At 32.5% G+C, this 22990-nt stretch overlaps 2 protein-coding genes across 6 annotated transcripts; one reads left to right on the forward strand and one right to left on the reverse strand.

Moving 5' to 3' along the window:
• Nucleotides 1–1460: 1460 nt before the first annotated feature.
• On the reverse strand, nt 1461–7289 carry LOC127182046 (serine/threonine-protein kinase NIM1). The gene is made up of 4 exons (XM_051137148.1): nt 7280–7289; nt 6848–7159; nt 5178–5446; nt 1461–3277 (listed from the first exon to the last, which is right to left on the reverse strand). Exons 1-4 carry the CDS (start codon nt 7287–7289, stop codon nt 2516–2518), a joined length of 1353 nt encoding a protein of 450 aa, XP_050993105.1. The 3' UTR covers nt 1461–2515.
• pnhd (pinhead) lies at nt 6951–22093 on the forward strand. Of its 5 annotated transcripts, XM_051124414.1 has the most exons (12): nt 7076–7127; nt 9613–9684; nt 11358–11722; nt 11841–11926; nt 12350–12536; nt 16198–16322; nt 17596–17691; nt 17813–17952; nt 18393–18669; nt 18835–19016; nt 20199–20257; nt 21752–22093. In XM_051124414.1, the coding sequence occupies exons 6-12, from the start codon at nt 16268–16270 to the stop codon at nt 21900–21902; spliced, it is 960 nt and encodes a 319-aa protein (XP_050980371.1). In that variant the 5' UTR covers nt 7076–7127; nt 9613–9684; nt 11358–11722; nt 11841–11926; nt 12350–12536; nt 16198–16267; the 3' UTR covers nt 21903–22093. The 5 variants fall into 5 exon arrangements, with proteins under 5 accessions (XP_050980345.1, XP_050980362.1, XP_050980381.1 ...); XM_051124388.1 differs by lacking the exons at nt 7076–7127; nt 9613–9684 and adding an exon at nt 6951–7040; XM_051124405.1 differs by lacking the exons at nt 7076–7127; nt 9613–9684 and adding an exon at nt 6951–7040 and having other exon boundaries at nt 12481–12536.
• Nucleotides 22094–22990: the final 897 nt, after the last annotated feature.

A 22990-nucleotide genomic window follows, 5' to 3' on the forward strand; every position in this document is an offset into this window, starting at 1 on the left:
GGAGTTCTATGTTGTGGTTCAGTTTCAGCTTTCTTCAAGCCATAGTATCAAAAGGTGGGAAATGCTGGAAAGTCAGCTTTCAAAGCCAACACTGAAAAATCTTTGTTCCTTGTGATGGGTGTCCAGTCTTTCAATAAGTAAATGTTAAAGAATACACAATCACCAACTAAGATGAGAACGGACAAAGGGACAAATGAAACTAATGGTTTAAATGCACAGAGGATGTTTACCAGAACCTAAACAGGTGTGTGGAACTAATTAACAACCAAGCAGACTGGGAGCTCATTTTCCCAATAACACAGGGGAAGAAAAAAAACAGGAACAGAACAATAAAACCAAATATAAACAGAACATAACCCTGACAGTGTGAGAGAACTTCAGCTTGAAGACAGGTTAAGCATCAAATGCTATGATAAAATGAGTTTACAGACTAATAAATAAATCAATAAATAAATACATCACAATTTAAAATGAGCAATCTATTCACCTTTTTCTTACTGTAAAAGTGGGTGTGGCTTTTTAGCCGTAGAAAACGGCGTGTTTAGCTGCTTGATATTGCAAATTACCATATTATTTTAATGTATTATCTTATTTATGAACACACTGGTTTGTAGTGCAAACAGTTTTACCGTTTACTGCTCGTTGTTATTCTTCTCATTATTTCCCTATAGCCAATTATGAACCTCTAAGTCTCACCCATAGGCTTACTTCCGTGTGAAGAAAAAGGTGGATAGAAAAGTATACTTCAGCATTCGAATATAAACAGTGTTTATATGTATATCTCATATTAAAATAGCTTTTACAAGATGGACCTGGGTTCTTTCTACAAAATGGGAGCCATTTGTCTTAATAGGCTGCCAACATCTTATTAACAGTGTTATTTTAGAATTATTTATTTATATACTATTATAGCTGTCACGCTCAGACGAAGCACACAAACAACAACGTAAATAAACGAAAGGTATTTAATAAATCCAACAGGGAACACAGGAGACACAGGAACACAGGGTAGTAACATTAACGTCCAACAAAGCAAGAGGGGAAACACACGCTATATATACACACACAGACTGATTACAGACACAGGTGTTGACAATGAGGGAGAAATCAAAATACACAGAACTGCAGGGGAGATGATGGGAGAAACCAGCTAGAAAGTCCAGGGGTGTGACAATAGCATTCAATAATATTTCATGAGCTTTTATTTTCATTTATTAATTAGTTATTATTTTAGTTTTAGTAATTGTATTTATTTAATTTTATTTCAGTCAGTTGCCAATATATATATATTAATTTTATTTTTATTATTGAACTATTTTTAATAGTTTTAGTTAACAATAACAACACTGATTATTAACAGCAAATATGTACCTTTTAATGAAAACAAAAACGGAGAATTAATGCTTTTTTCATTAACTATTTTAACTTTTTTTTATGAATATAAATATAAAAATGTTCTCATTACCTGACATATTAATAGATAATATATGCATTGTTTTAATAAAAAAATAAACAATGCATTATATTTTCCCCTTTTTCAAGTGATTAAATATCCCATAAATGTTAAGGTAGTAAGAATTATGGAATATTTAAGAATAATTATTAATCAAATGCTGAACTTTAACAGTAAATTACTGATAATTGAAAAAGTGAATATTTGTAGCATAAGGCTTGTAAAATGTCTGTGCTTATTAAAATGTATTAATTAAGCTTGCTATTTATGAACACTTAAACACAATAAATAGCTCAAAACCTTAAAAACCTTTATCTGCATTAGTCGTGGTCGTCCATTTGTTAATTATATGGGTCCAGCTTTTGATCTCATGCACGTCCAGCTATTTTAGCTGTACAAAACAGCACATTTTGCTTTTTGATATTGCAAATTAGTGTGTCTCACCATATTATTTTAATATATTATCTTAATTATGAACACACTGGTTTGTAGTGCAAACAGTTTAATCATTTACTGCACGTTATAGAAAATGAAAGTGTGTGAGCACTGAATATCATCTGCAGAATGTTTTATATATATATATATATATAAATTAAATGGTAAAACTTAATCGTCTGTCAGTCAATGCTGTTATTATATCTTGACACTTACTAAAAATGCATTATTTAAGCTTGCCATACAACTTATGAACACCTAAATGCATTAAATGAAAATTCAATGACCATTTACTCACCTTCAAGTTGTTACCAACTCTGTTGAGAACAAAAGAAGATAAACAATGTTAGTAACCAAATGCTGGCCACTGGGGAAAAAATACTGTGGAAGTCAATGGCAACTGTTTGGTCACTAACATTCTTCAAAATATCTTAAATCTATAAATTGTCTTCTTGGTAATTAAATCAACCCATGTCTGGAACAACTTGAATGTGAGTAAAAGATGACAAATTTTTAATTTTTGACTTAACTATCCCTTTAAATACCTCAAAAAAGTAGAAAAGACCCTCATTTTATAGAAATACCCATCCAGTCAATCACATCTCTCTCTGTATTTCTTAATGTTGTCTATAATATGGCACACACGGCGGAGTGCTCTTGTTTCCTTTGGACGGTCGTAGGATGAGACCAGCACCTCCTGCCGGGACGGGTGTTGGCGGGACAGAGAGCAGTGCATCCCGCCGACTCTACAGATCTGCTCCTCTGGATTTGGTTTAGAACAATCCGGTAGATACCGGTGAGCGGGCTTCGGGAGTCCAGCACCGCATTGTTCCTGAGGTGAATCTCTGTGATTCCCAGCTCCTCGAGTGCGAGTTTGACCGAGCGCTCTTCAACAGAAAGCGTCCGTGAAGCATCGGCCAGGTGCGCAGGTGTGGGAGGAGCAGGTGTGTACGGCTGAGGATACTCGATTCCCCTCAACCATGCGCTGGACATGATCTGCGCCAGGGATATGCGGTCAGCGGGAACCAGACTCAACGTGCCCTTAATCACGTACTGACAAACGTCAGGTACGTATGCAGGAATGGCGTAGGATCCTCTCAGGATGCAGAAGCGCAGTCGTCTCAGATTCGAGCCGTTAAAGGGGAACGTGGCCGTCACCATGAAGTACAGCAGGACGCCAAGAGCCCAAATGTCCACCAGCGGTCCGATGTAACCCTTGTCCCGGAAGAGTTCGGGGGCGGCGTAGGGCGGAGAGCCGCAGAAGGTGGTGAGGATGTCGGTGGGTTTGCATTCAGCACTGAAACCGAAGTCGCCCACCTTGATGCAGTATGTGGTGGTGTAGAAGACGTTTTCAGCCTTCAGGTCCCGGTGGATGATGTTGTTGTCATGCTAAAGGTAAAACACATTTTTATAACTGACACAAGTGCACAGTGTGTGGATTTTCTGTATGAATGCAATACTTTAAAGGGAGCGTTGTAGGAAATTTCCACTTTTTTTAGCTTTATTGCAGTTAGTTACGTTTCTGGCATGTTTGCAAGCTCAGAAAAGCTGAAAAGAAATCGGCAGCCAGTTTGTTATGGGCTGTCTCAGGGTTGCCAAGTTTTTACAACAAAACCGGCCCAATTGCTACTCAAAATTAGCCCAAACATAGCCCAATCCATTTCGAGGTGAATCCCCTGGTAAAAATGGCGTTATGGGGGTAAAATACATGTTTTTAGTGGGATTCCCCTGATAAAATTAGCATTGCAGCTGCAAAATATTACCTTATTGGGGTCGTTTCAACCCGCGGACATTAAAGGGGTCATCGGATGCCCATTTTCCACAAGTTGATATGATTCTTTAGGGTCTTAATGAAAAGTCTCTAATATACTTTGGTTAAAAAATCTCAATGGTAGTGTAAAACAACACCCTTTTTACCTTGCCAAAATCAGCTTTGCAAAGATCATCTCATTCTGGTTGAGGCTGCTTTAAATGCAAATAAGCTCTGCTCGCCCCGCCCCACTCTTCTCTCTGTGGAGTGACGAGCCTGTTTACTGTAGCCGCGTTTAGCTGCTAAACTTGCTAACTAGTACATTATTAGCAATGGCGATCCCAAAGATTCATAAAAACCCCTTATACTCACTTCTGCTGTAAGTGAAGCTGGATCACGAATGATTCGCACGAACATAGACTGATATATGTAGATTGGGAGGCGCATTCTCTTTACAAACAAACGTAATCCACTGCATCTTCAGCAGCTCAGATGTCGGGAGTAAATGATGACCACTATGTTCATTATTACATTCAGCAACACAACACCTTGATCACTTAATTTTTGTCTAACTTACATCCCTGCTCCGGCATCAAAACAATGGAGAAAAAAACACTGCATGGATTTTTGTCATTATAGGGTAGATTTGTACATACACTGCCAACACACATTAATGTTCAAACAACATGTAAAAGTGATCTTAGCATCTGATGACCCCGCAGAAACAGTGTTAAAATAGCCCAATTCCGCGGGAGACCGCAGACTTGGCAACATTGGGCTGTCTAAGTCTAAAACTGGTTTCTAGGTAAATAGCTATTTGAATAAGAGCACCGTTGTTGACACGCCCCACCGAAGAGAGGGGCGGGGCAAGTAGTAGCTCATTATCATTTAAAGAGCCATGCACCAAAATAGCTCTTTGTGAACCAAGGTGTTGTTGACAAGGTAAGAATGGTGTTTTACATGACCATTGAGGAATTTTAAACAAAGTATGCTACAGACATTTCATGAAGACCTTTAAGAATCATAACAACTTGTGGAAAACGTGCATCCGATGTTCCCTTTAATGATTGCACTACATTTGTGACCCTGGACCAAAAAAAACAGTCATATGGGTCAATTTTTTAAAATTAGGATTTATACATCACCTGATAGCTGAAAAAATAAGTTTTCCATTGATTTATGGTTTGTTAGGCTATATATTATAATATAATTATAAAATATATAAACAAAACATATTTTGGAGTAAAAGAGAAAAATCATGAAAAAAACAAAACTATTTTACAGTACAGCTGTTGTCACATTGCATTTTTATAATTGCTGACATATCTTTATTTCTGTTTTATTGAAATTAATCATGCAGCCCTAGAATACAGAATACATAAAGCAGTATGCAGACTGCAAACTGTGGCTGTATATACTGTACCTAAGAAAATATTGTTTAATAAATAAATTTAGATTGTTTAAATTTGTTTTGTTCACTGTTTTAAAAAACTAAATATAAAGGTTAAACTCTGAGGCAGTCAGCACAGTGTCTCTCACCATGTGTTTGACAGCAGACAGTATCTGAGAGAAGACCAGTTTACTCTCCAGATCAGACAGGCGTCCTCTGGTGGCGATCCTGGAGTACAGCTCTCCTCCAGGCGCGTACTCCATCACCAGATGGAGCCTGCGAAACGTCTCGACCACCTCATACAGACGCACAATGTTGGGGTGAGACAGTCTCTCCATGCAGCGTATCTCAGACAAGAACAACCTCTGTGAGCGCTTGTCCAAACGCAGCTTATCCAGGATCTTAACAGCAACCCTTTCTGAGAAAGAGGAATCAAAGAGAAAAAGGGGAGAAAATGTACCACAATAAGGCAAATCATTTAAAAAAGTAGTTTTGCATGTGCCAATTTCATGTGCGTGGTCAGGTATGTTTCATACGTTCTTAATTTAAAGACTGTGAAAATGTTAATTGGAGTAAACCAGGGTTAATATAGTTAACTAAAACTAAAATTTAAACCATGGGAAAAAATATATATATATATATTTCAGCTCAACTATAGGTCAACTTGATGTGCTTATATAGTTAAAACCAAAACTGAGATAAAAATTATTGACATGTATAAAAGACACAAAAACTACCAAAATTACTAAAACGACAACAAAGTTACTAGAACTTTAACTAAAATTAAAAAAAAAAAAAAAAAAGTACTTTCCTATATTTGAATAGACTTGGCTGTGCACATTTAATTTTAATTATTAAAAATCATAAAGTAAACTGATTCAAAATGTTATTAAAAACTATAATAGAATCTTAATTATACTAAAATAAAACTGTTTAAAAAAGAAAACAAAAAATTCTTACATCTTGACTGTTCACATTTTAATTGTTACTAAAAATAATACATTAAAAAAATAATAATAATACAAATATCTAACATAAAGGATAAAACATACTTTATTTATTATTATTTATTTTTTACAAATACGAATCACATTTTTATTGTCAATTTGTGCGACTTAAAAAAATACAATAAAAATAAAAAAAAAACAATAAAAATAATAATACAAATATCTAACATAAAGGATAAAACATACTTTTATTATTATTATTTATTTTTTACAAATATTGTTCACATTTTTATTGTCAGTTTGTGTGACTTCAAAAAAAAACTTCTAGCCCCCCAAAAATATATAATATAATATAATATAATATAATTAATACATTTTGATTAGGAGGCTTTAAACGTGTTCATCATAGAAGAGGTGTATTTTATGAAATGGACTTTTAATATATGTTTTTTACATAAATAAATAGATCTGGGCACAAAAAAAAAAAAACATTGACACAAATGCACACATGAAACAATCATAAAATATTAAAAAATGAAATGATTTGACCACGCTTGTACCTTCTAATCTCTTTAATTTCTTAACAGGTAACATTCGTATGGTGACAGGACGGGTTATACAGGACATTAGGGTGGGCCTCTTGGTGGGTTTATAGAAATGAACACATCCTGATGAAGATTAATTATAATTAGATTAACCCAGATTTGACTCCCCCCAGATTTGTCTATGACGCCATGAACACATGTTCAATTACCGTCCACAACACAAGAACAAACACAAGTTTGAAGAGAGGTTTAGATATTTTGCATCAAATGCAGCAACACTCAGACATTTTAAATGATTTCTAAATTAACAAAGAAACTGTCTCTCACCTTTGGTCAGGTCGTGAATGCCAAGTTTGACTTGGGAAAAGTTTCCGCTGCCTATTTCTCCGCGAAGCTCATAAAAGCCAATCCGTTTGCCGAAGGTGATGTCATCGACAAGCTTCTCCTTGTGTCCGAGGTCATAGACGGCTCTCTCGAAGGGTGTCTGCTTCAAGCTGACCTCCGGACTCACAACTGAAAGGTTTCTGTTCAGCGTTTGAACTCTTTTCTTCTCCTCCGTGGTTTTATCGACCTCCATCCAGGCCAGCTGAGGCACGAGCTCTTTGTGGTGAGACGGCATTGTTTGCTGGGCCACCTGCCCTGTACGAAGGAATAGATTTCATTAATAAAAGCAATAAGATTAAATGGAGATTTTTTTTCTGTACCAGTCTCCTTCTCCTTTATATATTTTTCCTGTAAAAAAGACCACAATTATCTAACACGCTCTCATTTAAAGTTTTAGAAGAGATCTTAACATCTTAAACTGTGATTGTATTTCTTAAGATACCAAAGTCAGATCCTTAGAAAACTTTCTGAGAACTTCTGAGATTTTTCAGTTCTCAATTATGTTTTATTTAAAGGAGAACACTTGCAGAACAACAATTCACAAATAATTTACTCACCCCCTTGTCAGCCAAGATGTTCATGTCTTTCTGTCTTCAGTCGTGAAGAAATTATGGTTTTTGAGGGAAGCATTTCAGGATTTTTTTTTAGTCCATATAATGGACTTCATTGGTGCCCCAATTTTCAACTTCCAAAATGTAGTTTAAATGCAGATTCAAAGGCTTTAAACGATCCCAGCCGAGGAAGAAGGGTCTTATCTAGCGAAACGATCGGTCATTTTTTTCGGAATTTTTTAAAAAATATTTTTTAAGCATAAAAGCTTGTGTAGCACAGGCTCTGGGATGCACATTCACGACGCTACGTACTATTGAATCATGTCAAAAGGTCACGCGGAACTACAGACCCAGTGTTTACAAAGCAAACGCCCAAAGTCTAAGAAAGTGCAAGTAAGTTTGTAAATGCTGTTTACAAACAAAAAGGTACAATGATGTCCTCCTTTCAAGTTGTAGGAGAAAATAAGATAGAGTTTTTCGCAAAACTCAGTACACAGACGATGAACTTAGACGTGATTTCTAATAGTGATGGGAAGTTCGGAACATTTTAGTGACTTGGTCCTTTGAGTCTCGTTCAGCAAAATGAACAAATCTTTTTTCGAGTCATTTCGTTAATTTTAGCAAAATATAATTCAAATGTTACGTGTTACTTCCCTAACACATCTACTGCTTACACAAACGTTGATCACACTACAAACACGTCAAAACTATAATGCTATAAGAAACAGAAAAGATTCAGTCATTGTTTACCTGGGTCTTTATGATTAGCTCACCTCACCTCTTATCTGACAAGTTTTTGGGTCTGAGTCGTTCGTTCATCACGTGACAGCCCCATAAGATGATCGAATGACTCGAAAAACCTGAAGACTCGAAACAGGTGAACTAATTCCAGTACAGAACCTAATAGGATGTTGCGCATGTGCGACTGAACGAATCACTCCCCGAGACGACTCGTTCTTCCAGAGTCACATTCATTTTGAACGAATCGTTCAAGAATGACCCATTACTAATTCGTAGCATTGTGGACGCGCGTCCCAGAGCCTGTGCTACACGAGCTTTTGTGCTTAAAAAATATACACATTCTTATTTTTCGAAAAAAAAAAAGACAGATCATTTCGCTAGATAAGACCCTTCTTCCTTGGCTGGGATTGTTTAGAGGCCTTTGAAGCTGCTTTCAAACTGCATTTTGGAAGTTCAAAATCAAGGCACCAATAAAGTCCATTATATGGAGAAAAATGCTGAAATGTTTTCCTCAAAAACCATAATTTCTTTACGACTGAAGACAGAAAGACATGAACATCTTGGATGAAAAGGGGGTGAGTAAATTATTTGTAAATTGTTGTTATGGACGTGGAGTTCACCTTTAAGGTATGAACTTTGTCTCTGATGTTTCTCAAAAGATACCTTGTGAGAAATAAAAATGGACCCAAACGACTTAATAGCTGTCATATGGTTCTTGGCAGAACTATATAAGGACTGTTTGAGTTCATATTGAGATCTGAGCATAATTTGAGATGTTTTTGAGATCTCTACTGAGATTACTCTAATCTTTTTTTTTCAAGAGAAACACCTAGGATGAAGCAAAAGATCCTATTTGATTTTATATGAGTGTTGTCTAGGTGGGAAAAATCCAGATATTAAAGAGGTCTAATGTGAGATTTTCTTACCTATGGGCAGATCTCAATAGTTCAATATGAACTCAAATATTTCTTATTAAATGCTTCCTTGTCCAAATAATCAGACTAATCATGCTATTTACATTTATAAAGGTCTAAATGATCTATTTTGTATCTTTTAATCTTATTTCTACTAAGGAATCTTAAGAGAACATCTAAGAACTCCACAACGTTTCCCGAGCTAAAAAAAAAAGCAACATTTGAGCAACATTTTTAACATTTTCTTCTGTCCTAAAATTCAGTTAAGATTATTCAGGATATAGGGTTTTTTTTCTCAGGAGAAACACTTGCAATGAAGGGGACTTTATCAAACGTCTTCATTTAATCTCATAATTACTGTCAAAGAGAAAAAGAAATTCTGAAGGGGAGCCTCTCAATATGAATAGAGAATATTTCTCATTAAATGATTCCTAGTCCAAATAATCTGAGTTATGATATTCACATTTATATAGATCTAAAGTGTCTTTTTCATGTCTTTTAGTCTTAATTCTACTAAGGAGTCTTAAGAGAACACCTAAGAACAACTCAAAATTTCCTGAGCTACAAAAAAGAGGTCGTTTTTTTCAAACTCATTCAAGAGTTATATTGTTCTTTGGGAAACTAGATAAGAAATGTTTGAGTCAGTATTGAGATATTTTTGAGATCTCTTCTGAATCTTGTAAGACCATTACAGGGGTTTATTGCTTAAGAGAAAGTCGCCATTTAATCTCATAATTGCTCTTAAAAAATCCAAATGTGAAGATCTCAATATGAATTTCTCATCAAACACTTCCTATTCCAAAAAATCTTAGTGATGCTATATACATTTAGTTGATTGAAATATCTTTTGCATATCTTTAATTTCATCTGAGAACTGCATATAGTTTCCTGAGCTATGAAGGAGCAACATATGAGCAATAACATTTTCCTCTTTATCCTAAAAACTCAAATAAGACCATTCAGAACATTTATCAACTTTGTCTCATTTGTTTCTCCAATGAGTTCATATTGGGATCTCTTCTAAATCTCCTAAGGAGACTATGGTGGCCTTTTTCTCAAGAGAAACACCTGTGATGAAACACCTGTCGACAAAAGTCTCCATTCAATTTTATAATTTCTGTCTAGGAGGAAAAAAAATCTAGAGATGTCACTATGAACTCAAACTTTTCTTATCATCAGATGCTGCCTAGTCCAAATAATCTTAGTGATGCTATACACAATTAATACATTTAAATGTCTTTATCATGTCTTCTTTAGTTATTTCCACTAAGAAATCTCAGGAGAACATCAGAGAACTCCATAAAGTTTCAAGAGCTATGAAAGAGCAACATATGAGCAATAACATTTTATTTTTTCTAATTCACACAGAATCTGTGCTCTCCTATTTTTCTCAATGAAAAAGGACACTTAAGTGTTTCTCTTAAAATCCCATATGAGAAATAAAACGAGCCAGTAGCTGTCATACAGTGCATTAAAGAACTTTGGAGAAACGTTTGAGTACTTATTGAGACATTTTTGAGATCTTGGATATTACTAGGGTCTTTTTCTTAAGAGGAACACCTGAGATGGAGGGGAAAAACTTCTCCATTTAATCTCACATTTATTGTCTACTGTCCAGAAATCCAGGAGCCTATGTGGAGATCTCAGTATGAACGCAAACATCTCTCATCAAATGTTTTCAGTTCCAAATAATCTTTTTAATGTCTTAATCATGTCTTCTTTAGTTATTTCTACTCATCTCAGAACTCCACAGTGTTTAATGAGCTATAAAAGAGCAAAATCTGAGCATAACATGACCTGAAAACTCAAATAAGACCATTTTGAGTTTAATTTTTTTTTTTTTAACTCTCCTGTTTAAGTACCATTTAAGTATCAACTTTGTCTCAGATGTTTCTCTTAGAATTTCATATGAGAAATAAAATGAGTAAATAGCTGTCAAACAGTTCATTTGAGAACTTGGAGAAACATTTGAGTTCTTATTGAGATATTTTTGAGATCTTCTCAATTTCAAAATGATATTACTAGGGTCTTTTTCTCAAGACAAACACCTGAAATGGAGGGGACTGTAGAAAAGGTCTCCATTTAATGTCACATTTATTGTCTGTTATCCTGAAATCAACAAGCCTATGTGGAGATCTCAATATGAACTCAAACATTTCTCATCAGTTCAAAAATAATGTTATACACATTTGCAAAGACCAAAACTGTGTCTTCATGTCTTTTTATTTATTTATTTATTTTCCGCAGGAGAACATCTGGGATCTCCAAAAAGTTTCCTGAGCTCTGAAGGAGCAACATCTGAGCAAAAACATTTCTTCCTTGTTCTAAAAAACCCAAATAAGACAGTTTAGAGTATAAAAGTGTTGTTAAACTCACACAGAAATTGTCTTCTCCCTTTTTTCTCAGTCTTTAGGGGTAAAGAGCCGCTTGTCATATTTAAAAACATCCTCTGCGTCTTCTGGTTTCTCCTCACAGTCTCAAATATGTCCTGTAATGTCCGAATACATCCACAGTTTACCCAGATCTGCCCATTTACAGTTCCAGATTGCTCAAAGTCCTTAAGATCCCAGTGTTGTTGGTCATATGCATGAAGAACAGTCTTATTCAATCAGGTGAGTATTATTTATTAACGCTTGTCTCAATGAACATGCGGTCCGCTTGCTTCTGTCACACAGAGTGCCGCTCTCTGGTTCATGTGTGTGTAATCCCGTCTCACACACTCACCTACAGACAGGTGACTCAACTCTGACCCCTCCTGTGGCGGGATTACGGCGTCCAGCTGTCTGTCACTCGCTCCACATGCAAGCAGAATTTAGGTTTGTGTGTCTGGCTCCTATTTTGTGTTGCTATGGGGTTGCTAAGGTGTTTTAAATGGTTGGTACAACCTTGTTAGATGGTTGCTAGAGTGTTGCTATGCAGTGTTCTAAGTGGTTGTTAGAGTGTTCTAAATTGTTTCAAAGTGGTTGCCATGGTTTTCTGCATAGTTTTCAATGGTGTTTTGAGTGGTTGCTACAACAATATTAGGGTGTTGCTATGCAGTTGCTGAGTGTTCTAAATGGTTGCCAAAGTATTCTAAGTTGTTCGCTGGGGTGAAAAACACCCATAGTAGTTTACTATTTTAACATCTATTTCTCCAGTACTCTCTTCAAACATGAATGAGCAATGTAGAGGTCAGTTATGTGTAACTGCATAATATGACCTAATTATGCAAGACTGTTTTTCTCTGATGATTGTAACAGGACGTCTACTTGAGCGCCTCCAGACTGAAGGATAAACAGGCGGCCACAATCTCCATCAGGACCAGACGTCTGGCATCAGAGGGAGCTGGACATGTCTGTCTGATGTCTGTCTGTCTGTCTGTCTGTTACAGAGAAAGTGACTCACATCTGATCCGCTGCAGTTCATTCTGCTGACAGAGGAGTCGTGGTGGGTAGACATGTTTTTTTGTGTTTTACATGTATGAGAGCATAAAAATTGTAGATAAAACATAGTTTTAAAATAATATTAATGCTTTTTTGCATTATAATATGTAATATTAAAGAACAATGGGACATGCATATATATATATATATATATATATTACATTTCAGTATCAACTCCACTGTATTATATAATATTGTAATTTTCTGTATATTCTAAACTATATTTTTGATTTATCTGTATATTTCTTTTTTTTGACTTTTGATTTTTTTTTTTTTTGACTTTTGATAATGATTTGTGTTTTCTACTAATGTGCTTAATTTTTTTACTAGCAGATAGATTATAGAGAGATTATAATAGAATAGAATTAATAAAATAGGTTAAAATATAGGTTTATAACACCTATAAAATAGATTTATATATATATATATTATATATATAATACATTTTCTTTTTTCGCAATAAAATATACAGAACATTTTAGAGCTGCAAAAGAATAATTTGCGATTACTTGATTAAAAATAAAAGTTTATGTTTGCATACTATATGTGTGTACTGTGTATATTTATTACGTATATATAAATACACACTTCTTGTGTTTAACATGTATGAGAGCATTAAAATTGTAGATAAAACATAATTTTAAAATAATATTAATGCTTTTTAGCATTATATTATATAATATTAACGGACAATGGGATATGCATTTATAATCATGCTTTTCCAATCAGAACATGCTCATATATAAATATATATATATATATATATATATATATATGTGTGTGTGTGTGTGTGTATGTATATATATATATATATATATATTTTTTTTTTTTTTTTTTTTTTTTTAATTTTTAATTTTTAGGCTTAATTTTTTTTTTTTTACTAGCAGATAGATTATACAGAGATTATAATGATTACAATTTTATATTATATAAAATTTAATTTAAAATATACAGAAAATTAAATAAGTAGAATCAATAAATCTTTGTACAATTTAATATACTATATATTTTTGTTACTCGGCAGTTACAAGTTTATGTAATTGAGGCAAAATCACAGTGTCACAAATTGCATTATAACTAAAGAGAATTTGCTTCTTAATAAATACAATATTTTGTCAATTAAATCATAAAATTGTCTACTCTAGACCTGGGTCATAAAATTATAATTTATTATCTGACATAATGTCATGTAAAATTTTTAAAACACCAAAACCTCAGTCCAATCTTTTATTTATTTATTTATTTATTTATTGTATAGCACTTTACACAGTTGGTCCATCTAGTTTCCAAACCATTCTTGTAAATTTCTGTGGTACTTTACTTTTGATAAACAGTCTGGTTTAAATGCCGGTTTCTCTCCTCTAAAATCCAACATTGTTATCTTTACTGTTGCATGTTTCCAACATCTGAACTTCATTCATCTCCTCTTTTCTCTTTGAAACTTTCCCTCAATTCATATGCTTCATGTGGAGGAGGGTCCTGGTTCTCTCTGAAAGCATTATCATGGAAAAATGGCTGCTTTTGACGCCAAAACAGCTCATTCCATATTCACGTTTACTGTTGCATGTGTCTAAACATCTCTCAGTAAGCTGATGGATGAAAACAGCACAGCAAACAGCATGGTAGTGGAAAGCTAATCATGACTGATTGGCTGTGATTTAGGAGTTTCTTTGACCAGATTAGTGGGTTAATCAGCGGCAGTATTGCCGTAATCAGTTGGCATTGGTCTTTGTAGTGCGAGGTGTGTAACCTGTTTAGTGATTGTAATGATTGAAGTGAAAACAGCTCAAAAGGAGGAAACATCAGAGAAACACACCCAATACACATTGAATATTACAATGTAGGAAATGCAACATCAACAATATAATATTATATTACAATAGAGCTGAGATTGAAATGTATGTTAGTAATTTTCACAGGAAAATTACCAGCTGATGGATTCACACTTTAGATAATGATTTATATTTCCTAATGTGTTCAATTAACTTTTTAATACATTTATTCATTTTTGAGCTATATTTAACGTACTTAGTATATCTAAATATTATGTATAATTATAGATTATGTATTTTAATTATAATAAATGATGTATTTAATATTATATTAATACATTTAGTTTTATATATATTTATACATATATATATTTATATATATATATATATATATATATATATATATATATATATATATATATAAAATTTGTATAAAATATACAGAAAGGTTAGATAAAATAGATAGATAGATAGATAGATAGATAGATAGATAGATAGATAGACAGATAGATAGATAATAAATGATTATATATTTAAATATAATTTTTTTTTTCTAAATTATATATTAGGTATTTATATAAAATAAAAATTTTAGATAGATAGATAGATAGATAGATAGATAGATAGATAGATAGATAGATATACTAAATTTAAAGACAATTTCCAACAAATCACAAAAACATACCACAAAAATATACACAACGCTATAATCAATTATACAAGAAACAGCCTACAGAAATCTATAATCCCAAATAAATAATTGAAAGTTTATGAATTGAGTTTATCATTTATTTATTTATTTATTTATTTATTTATTTATTATTTTTATAATTTTTGAGCTATATTTAAGTTATTTAGTATATCTAAATATTAATTAAAAATTATGTAATTTTAATTATAATAAATTATGTATTTAATATTATATTAATAAACTATGTTTTTATATATAAATTATACACTATATAGTTATATAAATATAGAGAAAGGGATAGATAGATTTTTTATAATTATTATATATATTTATAATTATATATTTATAATTTATGCATTATGTATTTATGTATTTAAAATAAGATAGATAGATAGATAGATAGATAGATAGATAGATAGATAGATAGATAGATAGATAGATAGATATTTAGATAGATAGACATTTTTCAGATAGATAGATATTTTTCAGATAGATAGATATTTTTAGATAAACATTTTTAGATAGATAGATAGATAGATAGATAGATAGATAGATAGATATTTTTCAGATAGATAGGTAGATATTTATTAGATAGATAGATAGACATTTTTCAGATAGATAGGTAGATATTTATTAGATAGATAGATAGACATTTTTCAGATAGATATTTTTAGACAGACATTTTTAAATAGATAGATAGATAGATAGATAGATATTTTTAGATAGACATTTTTAGATAGATAGATTGATAGATAGCTTTAATGAACTTTTAATCTTTAATAAGCATGAAAAAGTAAAGAGAAAAGGCAGTCTTACACTTTGAAACAGACTCACACGCACCATTTGTCCTGATGTGGAATAAACACAAAGGTCCCGGGCCGCTCTCGACAGGGGGCAGGGGCCCGTTTACTTGCTTTGAGCCCGTTTTGTTTTAAGTGGAGGTGCTAAACACCTTCCCCCTGAGATAAAAGATGATTAATACCTTTGAATGAGGGCCGCTTAGTAGCTCAAAGTCCCTTAAGTACTTAATTAGTGAAAGGATGGGTCTGACAGCACACGCGAGCTGGAGAGGTGTGGAGGAGATGCTCTTTGATCTGCTGCCCTCCTAACAGCAGGCATTAGAGTCATGGAAATTTGATTAGTTCTCTCCCATTCACTTGACACGCTCAGAAGCATTTAACACGTGGCGTTTGTGGATACAGGTATAAATATCCCAGAGGAGCAGGACTGAAGGCACAAACCTGGTGTGGTGTGTGTGTGAGGAACATTACTATGGATTTACTGCCGCTGCTGGTGTTTCTTCTGCTCTCCGCCGTCCATCAGACCTGTGAGTGATAAGCATTTTTATCTTTTATCAGATGTGTTATTATACAAGATCTTTATTTAATGGAGCATGTGACTACATTATAATCAATTTGTGAATTTAATCTGTCATGTGATTGATAAAATATGTTTATGTTAAGTTAAAATGACACTTTTATTATATATGGTATAGAAAGAACATGTTTTTGTAGCACTCTTTCGATACATTGGAATATTATATGGTCATAATTCACTGTCATGGTATGTATCATGTACAGTGGCATCTGATATCATAGTACTGCCACAGCAATTTATGACAGACCATGTTTGTATGTACTGCATTTTATTTAATTTTTATTTTATTTTATTTTAGATGTCTACTTTTATAGCTTTAATAATATTTTTAATTAGTATTTATTTTTAAAATTTTCTACTTAGTTTTAGCAATTTTGTTGTGTTTTTGTCATTTGTACTTTTTTTTTTTTTTGCTTCATTTTAGTACTTCATATTAAACTGACCAAAAATATTTTAAATTCGTTTTTATTTTTATGTTTTTCATTTTAATTTAACTTAAGTAATTTTGTCTTTTTTATTTTTTTTTAATATGTCTATAGAGGTTTTTATCCTTTTATATTTTTTTATATTTTAAAAACATTTTATGTTTTAGTATTTTAGTCATTAAACTAAATAAAAATTATATATTTAATTAGTTTCATTTTTATATTTTTTATTTTTATTACGTAATTTTGTTATGCTTCTCATTTTAAAAATAAAAGTTTTTGTTCTTTCAGTTTTGTTTCAGTTTTTTTTTTTTCATTTTTATTAAATAATTTTGTTATGCTTGTAATTTTTATTAGTTTTTTAAAAATAGAAGTTTTTTTCAGTTTTTTTTTATTTATATTAAGTAATTTTGTTGTGCTTGTCATTTTTATTAGCTTTTTAAAAATATATTTTTATTATTTTTTTCCAGTTTTAATTTGAATTATTTTAGTACTGAAACTAAACAGAAATAAAAAAAAAATGTTAAAAACCACTAGCTCAAATAAATAATGTATAAAAAAAAGTTTATATTTCATTTTATTTTAGTCAGCATTTATTTTATTTCAGGTAACTACATTTTTTTTCTAATGGTTTTAGTTACTAATAATATCCCTGGAGACTTGCAGTATTTATATTGACTGTATTAGAACAATTTCTTTCAAGTATTCATGCCTTTTCATTCATGCAAGTGATGCTTTTTCTCAGACTAAGTACAGTTTTTAACTAAACTCACTTATTTGTCTATTTGTGTCATTTAGTCACAGCTGTTTTAGGTGAAAACACAGAGTCCAGAAACCTGTTCACAGAGAGAGCCTGCTGCAGACGCCAGAGTCACGTCATCTACATCGGCAAAGGTTTGATTTAGTTATTTTATATTAATAAAAATAGAAACACTTTGAATGCTGTCTGTCAAATCTTGCTGTTTTCATGACTGTATCTGTGACTTAATTTCTTACTTTTATGTTTCTGTGATAGATATTTCTGGCAGTCCTGTGAATGTTGATGTGGGCGTGTGCAGAACGCATTGTGGCCAATCAGCGCGTTCTACATTACTGGAGGCGGGGCTAAAGACCTCCAAATATTCCTCAATGCTCGATTTCCTGCGACACAAAAAGGTAAAGCAATTTTACAGCTGACCACACGATGGCGACATTTTTACCAAATGAAAACAAGCATGCAAGTGATTTTATATATTTTATATTATATATTTAATTTTTTTTATAATTATACATTATATTTTATTTATAATATATAAAAAATATAAATAAAAAAATAATTTATGTTAAATAAATTGAATATTTTCAATATATTGTAATAAAAAATAATTTTAAAAATGTATAATATATAAAAATATATTAATAATATATTAAATATTTTATTATATATAATTATAATAAATTATATTCTTATAATTAGATATTTATATAAAATAAATGTTAATTTTATTATAGTCTTATTATTATTTTATTAATTTTAATATAATAATGGGCTATTATATGGGCTATGGGCTACATCTTAGAAGCCCAACTCTAATTTTTTTTTCTCATAATCATAGATGAGACGTCTGGATTCATCCTCCTCAGGAGCTGCAGACTCCATCAGCGGTTCCCCGTCCTGCGGTCTGAGCTCCACCTGTGAGCCGTCCGGTGTGCGTGTGGACCGCGTGATGCTGTATGAAGGTCTGCGGGAGGTCGAGATCATCGAGGACTGTCACTGCGAAGCCAAAATGAGCCAGTGTGTCCGAGCACCATCTCTGAAAACATACTACTCTGAGACGCCATATGAGACTGTTATAGACACAGGCAAATGTGTCGGATCGAAAGGGGCACCTGGTAAGGAAATACAAAATAAAAGTCCCTCTATAATCAGTGTGCATTGGAATATACCCCTAATAATCAATCCTGGTAACTGAAATGTCCCAATATTTGTGCACTAACAAATGCATAATCTTATATTAATGATGCTAATCATGATTGTTTATCTGTTTTACCTTACAGAGGGATTTTCATGCGTGCCGACTAAGTTTGATTCCACTCTCATTGAAACTCCAAACAAAGTGGAGTTGATCCAAACGGTGGCCCAATGCAAACTCATGGAGGGATGTTACCGAATCCCATATGTAGAGTATCATTACGAGATCACGTACAACGATGACGGAGTCAAAGTAGAAAGCCTGAGGGTGAGTAAAACAACAAACAATTGTAGTTGCATAAACTGCATAAATTGAGTTTCAACCCTGAGTGAATGAAAACAAATAGTTCTTTGCTTTTTTCACAATTCCGAGGGTTTTCAACCAATTTCTAATAGCTGTTCATTTACTTTTAAAATTTTAGAGCCAGTATATTTCATCTCTGTCTAATTTGTTTGCTTCAGTCGTCAAATGTAAAAATCTTTTATTAGTTGAATCTAAAAACAAGCATAATGAAATAATGGTTGTTGATGTTATTAATTAAAGCAGCATTTTAGATATTAGATATAAATTAAATTTATGATATAATTACATATTACAGTGGTCCGCGAGTTAGTTAAAGCTTAGATTGGAGGCTCGAAAAGGTAAATAAGAGCCTCTGACAGGACAAACTAATAACTAGTCTTTACTGAAATTAAATTCAATGATCTGATACTGAAGCAAATGATCTCACACCAGGAACTGCTGCTAGTTAGAAAGGAAATTAGTCATTTCCATGTGTTTTCTCCATTTGTTATACCTAAAGATCAGGTTCCTGATCCATTTCCCCTTTCCAAACATTTCCAGTTCACATTTCCATAATTGGACAGCAATGAACTCAAGTTTGGATATGCATGATGTTGCACCCTAAACAACTACTTAGCATAGCCTTCATTTATACTCAAAACAAGTGTGCATGTCCTAAAATGTAAAAAAAAAAAAAAAATGATACTTGCAATAACAATAGATGCAAAAAAAAAAAACATAATTATAAGGCAAAATGTTTGTCCCAAATATTTTAAATGCAGAGACAAAAATGAATTGTTTATATTTAATGTTATCTAAAACAGATATTATATTGTGTTCTATTTAATTTATTCAGTTTAAAGTATTTGACATGCATGTTTTTATAAAGGGAAAACACCCCTGAAAATCAGTTTTAAATTCATCAAGTGTTAGTTAATTTCTAAAACAGATATTAAGCCATTTAATCATGTTGAAGTTTAATGGAGATCTCGTGTGCTTGCTGAACGTTCTCTGTCTGTCGCCGCACTCGCAAAAGGTGCGAGGAGGCCACAAATGGTCCCTGCAGGTGCCAAATCAAAGCACTTAGCATGTTAAGAGGCCGTCCCGCATTAACAGCAGGTGGTGAACTGATGGCTTCTTTCTCTTGTGTTGCTAATGTTCTTACAGGAAATAGATGTCGGCAGATGTTTGGGAAGCTGCACCTCAGGGAGCCGCTGTCTTCTCAGGTACACGCCGCACTCGCTGACTTTACACACAGCTAAGCAAACACACACACACTTTACAGTGCACACTAAAACACAACGCTGTTTGCTTTGACACTTTGATCAGGCTTTAATGCAAAGTCTCTTTTTAGTTAATTATATATGTGGTTTCCATTGTTTTCTAAGGTATTATCAAAAGTAGAATGGTAACACATTAAAATTTCAATAGATGTTTTTTAATCAAGTCTCACCAAGCTTGCATTCGTTTGATAAATTTCACAATATTATTACAATTTAAAACATGTTTTCTATTTGAATATGTGTTAAAATGTAATTTATTCCAGTGATCAAAGCTGAATTATCAGCATCACTACTCCAGTCTTCAGTGTCACATGATCCTTCAGAAATTATTCTAATATGCTGATTTGCTGCTGGATTGTTGCTTAAGAATTAATAATGGTTCTCATTAGTATCAATGTTTTGCTGCTTAATTTTTTTTCTGGGAACTGTGATATATTTATAAATACAAAATATAAAATTTGTTTCTTTTTCTGCATTATAAATGTCTTTACTGTCACTTTTAATCAGTTTAATTTGTCCTTGCTGAATAAAAGCATTACTTTTTTTTTTTTTTACTCCATACTTTTGAATGGTAGTGTATCAGTTTTCACAAAAATATTGGGCAGCACAACTGTTTTTAACACTGATAATAATCAGAAATGTTTCTTGAGCCACAAATCATTATCTTAGAATGATTTCTGAAGGATCATGTGACACTGAAGACTGGAGTAATGATGCTAAAAATTCAGCTTTGATCATAGAAATAAATTGCATTTTTAAATATATTAAAATAGAAAAGAGTTGTTTTAAATTGTAATATTTTTTCAAATTATTAGTGTTTTTATTATTTTTTTATCAAATAAATGAAAGCTAGATCAAAGAAAAAGCAGTTGTTTTAAATTGTAAGATTTTTTTTTACTGTTTTTAATGTATTTTTGATCAAATCATTTTGACCTGTAATGTATATAAAAGTATACATGTTAACAGGATTTATAGATATAAAACTTTTTATATTTTTATGTTTAGATCTTTATGTTGTAGTTGTTTCTGTCCTCAAATCAAACTTTAGCTCAAATTCACTGTACGAGGTTTCAATTAACATTAACAACTTTAAACATGTTAATGAACATTTCAAATGTAAAAATCAGCTGACACACAAAAGGCTCTTGGCTTAGTGAGAAATAATGCTGTGGCTGTGTGATATTGTTAAATACTTGGATGAAGAAATGTACCACTGGCACATTTTGACAATACAAGAGAATGTTTCAACAGATTCAACATTACATCACATTATATTATCACTATGTATTATTGTATATCATTTTATATCGCTATACTGTACATCACTATATATCATTTTAAACTGATTTTTTACAGTGTAAAAGTACAACTTAGTGCAATTTTGAACCTTTGCCTTTGTGGATGTTTGTGGACTAACAAACTCATGTGTTTTTGCAGGAGTGCGTCTGATCTCGGTGAATGTCTGCTGTGGGCTGAAGGACAGGGCAACGCTTGTGTTCCTCAAGACTACGAGAGCCACACTTTCCTCAGTCAACACGGCCAAATCCGCACCGTTCTGGCCATCACTTCCTGTCTATGCCAGTCTTAAACACCGTCCTCTACTGGAAGTCTTCAGCAACTACAGTGGGAACTTGATGAAGTTTCCTTCATGCCTCGCTTGCATGGCTTTAATGTCAGGTTTGGGGATGTGCATTAATGCATGCGATTTAATGTTGCAATGTATTCTGTAATATATGTAAATTATGTAAAAAGTATTTTGTAAATAAAATCTATGTCAGAAAGTGAAAAAAAAGGTATTTTAGTCCATCTTTGGATTACATGACAATATGCACAGAGCAACTGAAGAAAGTTACACATGCAAATCACGTCTCAGTTCTAAATCACGTTACAAATCAACCAGTAATTAAGGCGTTAACAAGAAATGCAAATGACAAAGAGGTGTCGCATATGCAAAATAGCCTATGAAACACTGTAAGCCCAAATAGATCATTATAGAAAGGCAATTAAAAGTTATTGCAAACTGCAATAAAAAGCAACCTAATTCCTAAACTATAAAATGTAAATTTCACAATTTATACACAAAATAATAAACAAATATATATGGAATAGCCTATAACAAAAACATGTAATGCCACATAATTTACAACATTAGAAATATATATACTTGTGCATTAACATTTGCATGCATTTAAAGAGATAATATAAGATAATAAAAGCTTATTTCTTATATTTTTGGAAATATTATATGCACAATCTAAACCAAGTTTTCAGAAATTAAATGTACAATTCACAATATGTGCATTTTTTTTTATCAAATTATAAACAGTATACAAGAAGCGTCCACAAAACCTGTAATCCTAAATTAAAAATAATATATTTTTTTAAGTTAGTCTAACTTTATTGTCATTTTTACAGTCCCTACATGGTTCAACTGCACCTTTTATATGCTTTGTTGCAACTGTTTGTGATTTGTGACGTATAAGTGAGTAAACTGCAACAGCCAATACATTAATAGTATTTGCACAAACAGATAGTTCAGTACAGATAGTATTTGCACTTAATATCTGACCCTGGAACACAAAACCAGTCTTAAGTAGCACAGGTATATTTGTAGCAATAGCCAAAAATACACTGTATGGGTCAAAATTATTGATTTTTCTTTTATGCTGAAAATTG

This window comes from Labeo rohita, chromosome 2 (assembly GCF_022985175.1).
Source record: "Labeo rohita strain BAU-BD-2019 chromosome 2, IGBB_LRoh.1.0, whole genome shotgun sequence".
NCBI classification, from domain to species: domain Eukaryota; kingdom Metazoa; phylum Chordata; class Actinopteri; order Cypriniformes; family Cyprinidae; genus Labeo; species Labeo rohita.

Excerpts from the sequence above, each read along its gene's own strand:
- LOC127182046 (XM_051137148.1), bottom strand. Across the intron at positions 5,447-6,847 it reads CATTCACGACCTGACCAAAG|AAAGGGTTGCTGTTAAGATC; the intron begins GTGAGAGACAGT and ends CCTCTTTCTCAG. Across the intron at positions 3,278-5,177 it reads TGTCTGCTGTCAAACACATG|CATGACAACAACATCATCCA; the intron begins GTGAGAGACACT and ends TTTTACCTTTAG.
- pnhd (XM_051124388.1), top strand. The coding sequence starts at position 16,268 with ATGGATTTACTGCCGCTGCTGGTGTTTCTTCTGCTCTCCGCCGTCCAT. Across the intron at positions 17,692-17,812 it reads CGTCATCTACATCGGCAAAG|ATATTTCTGGCAGTCCTGTG; the intron begins GTTTGATTTAGT and ends TTTCTGTGATAG. Across the intron at positions 17,953-18,392 it reads ATTTCCTGCGACACAAAAAG|ATGAGACGTCTGGATTCATC; the intron begins GTAAAGCAATTT and ends TCATAATCATAG.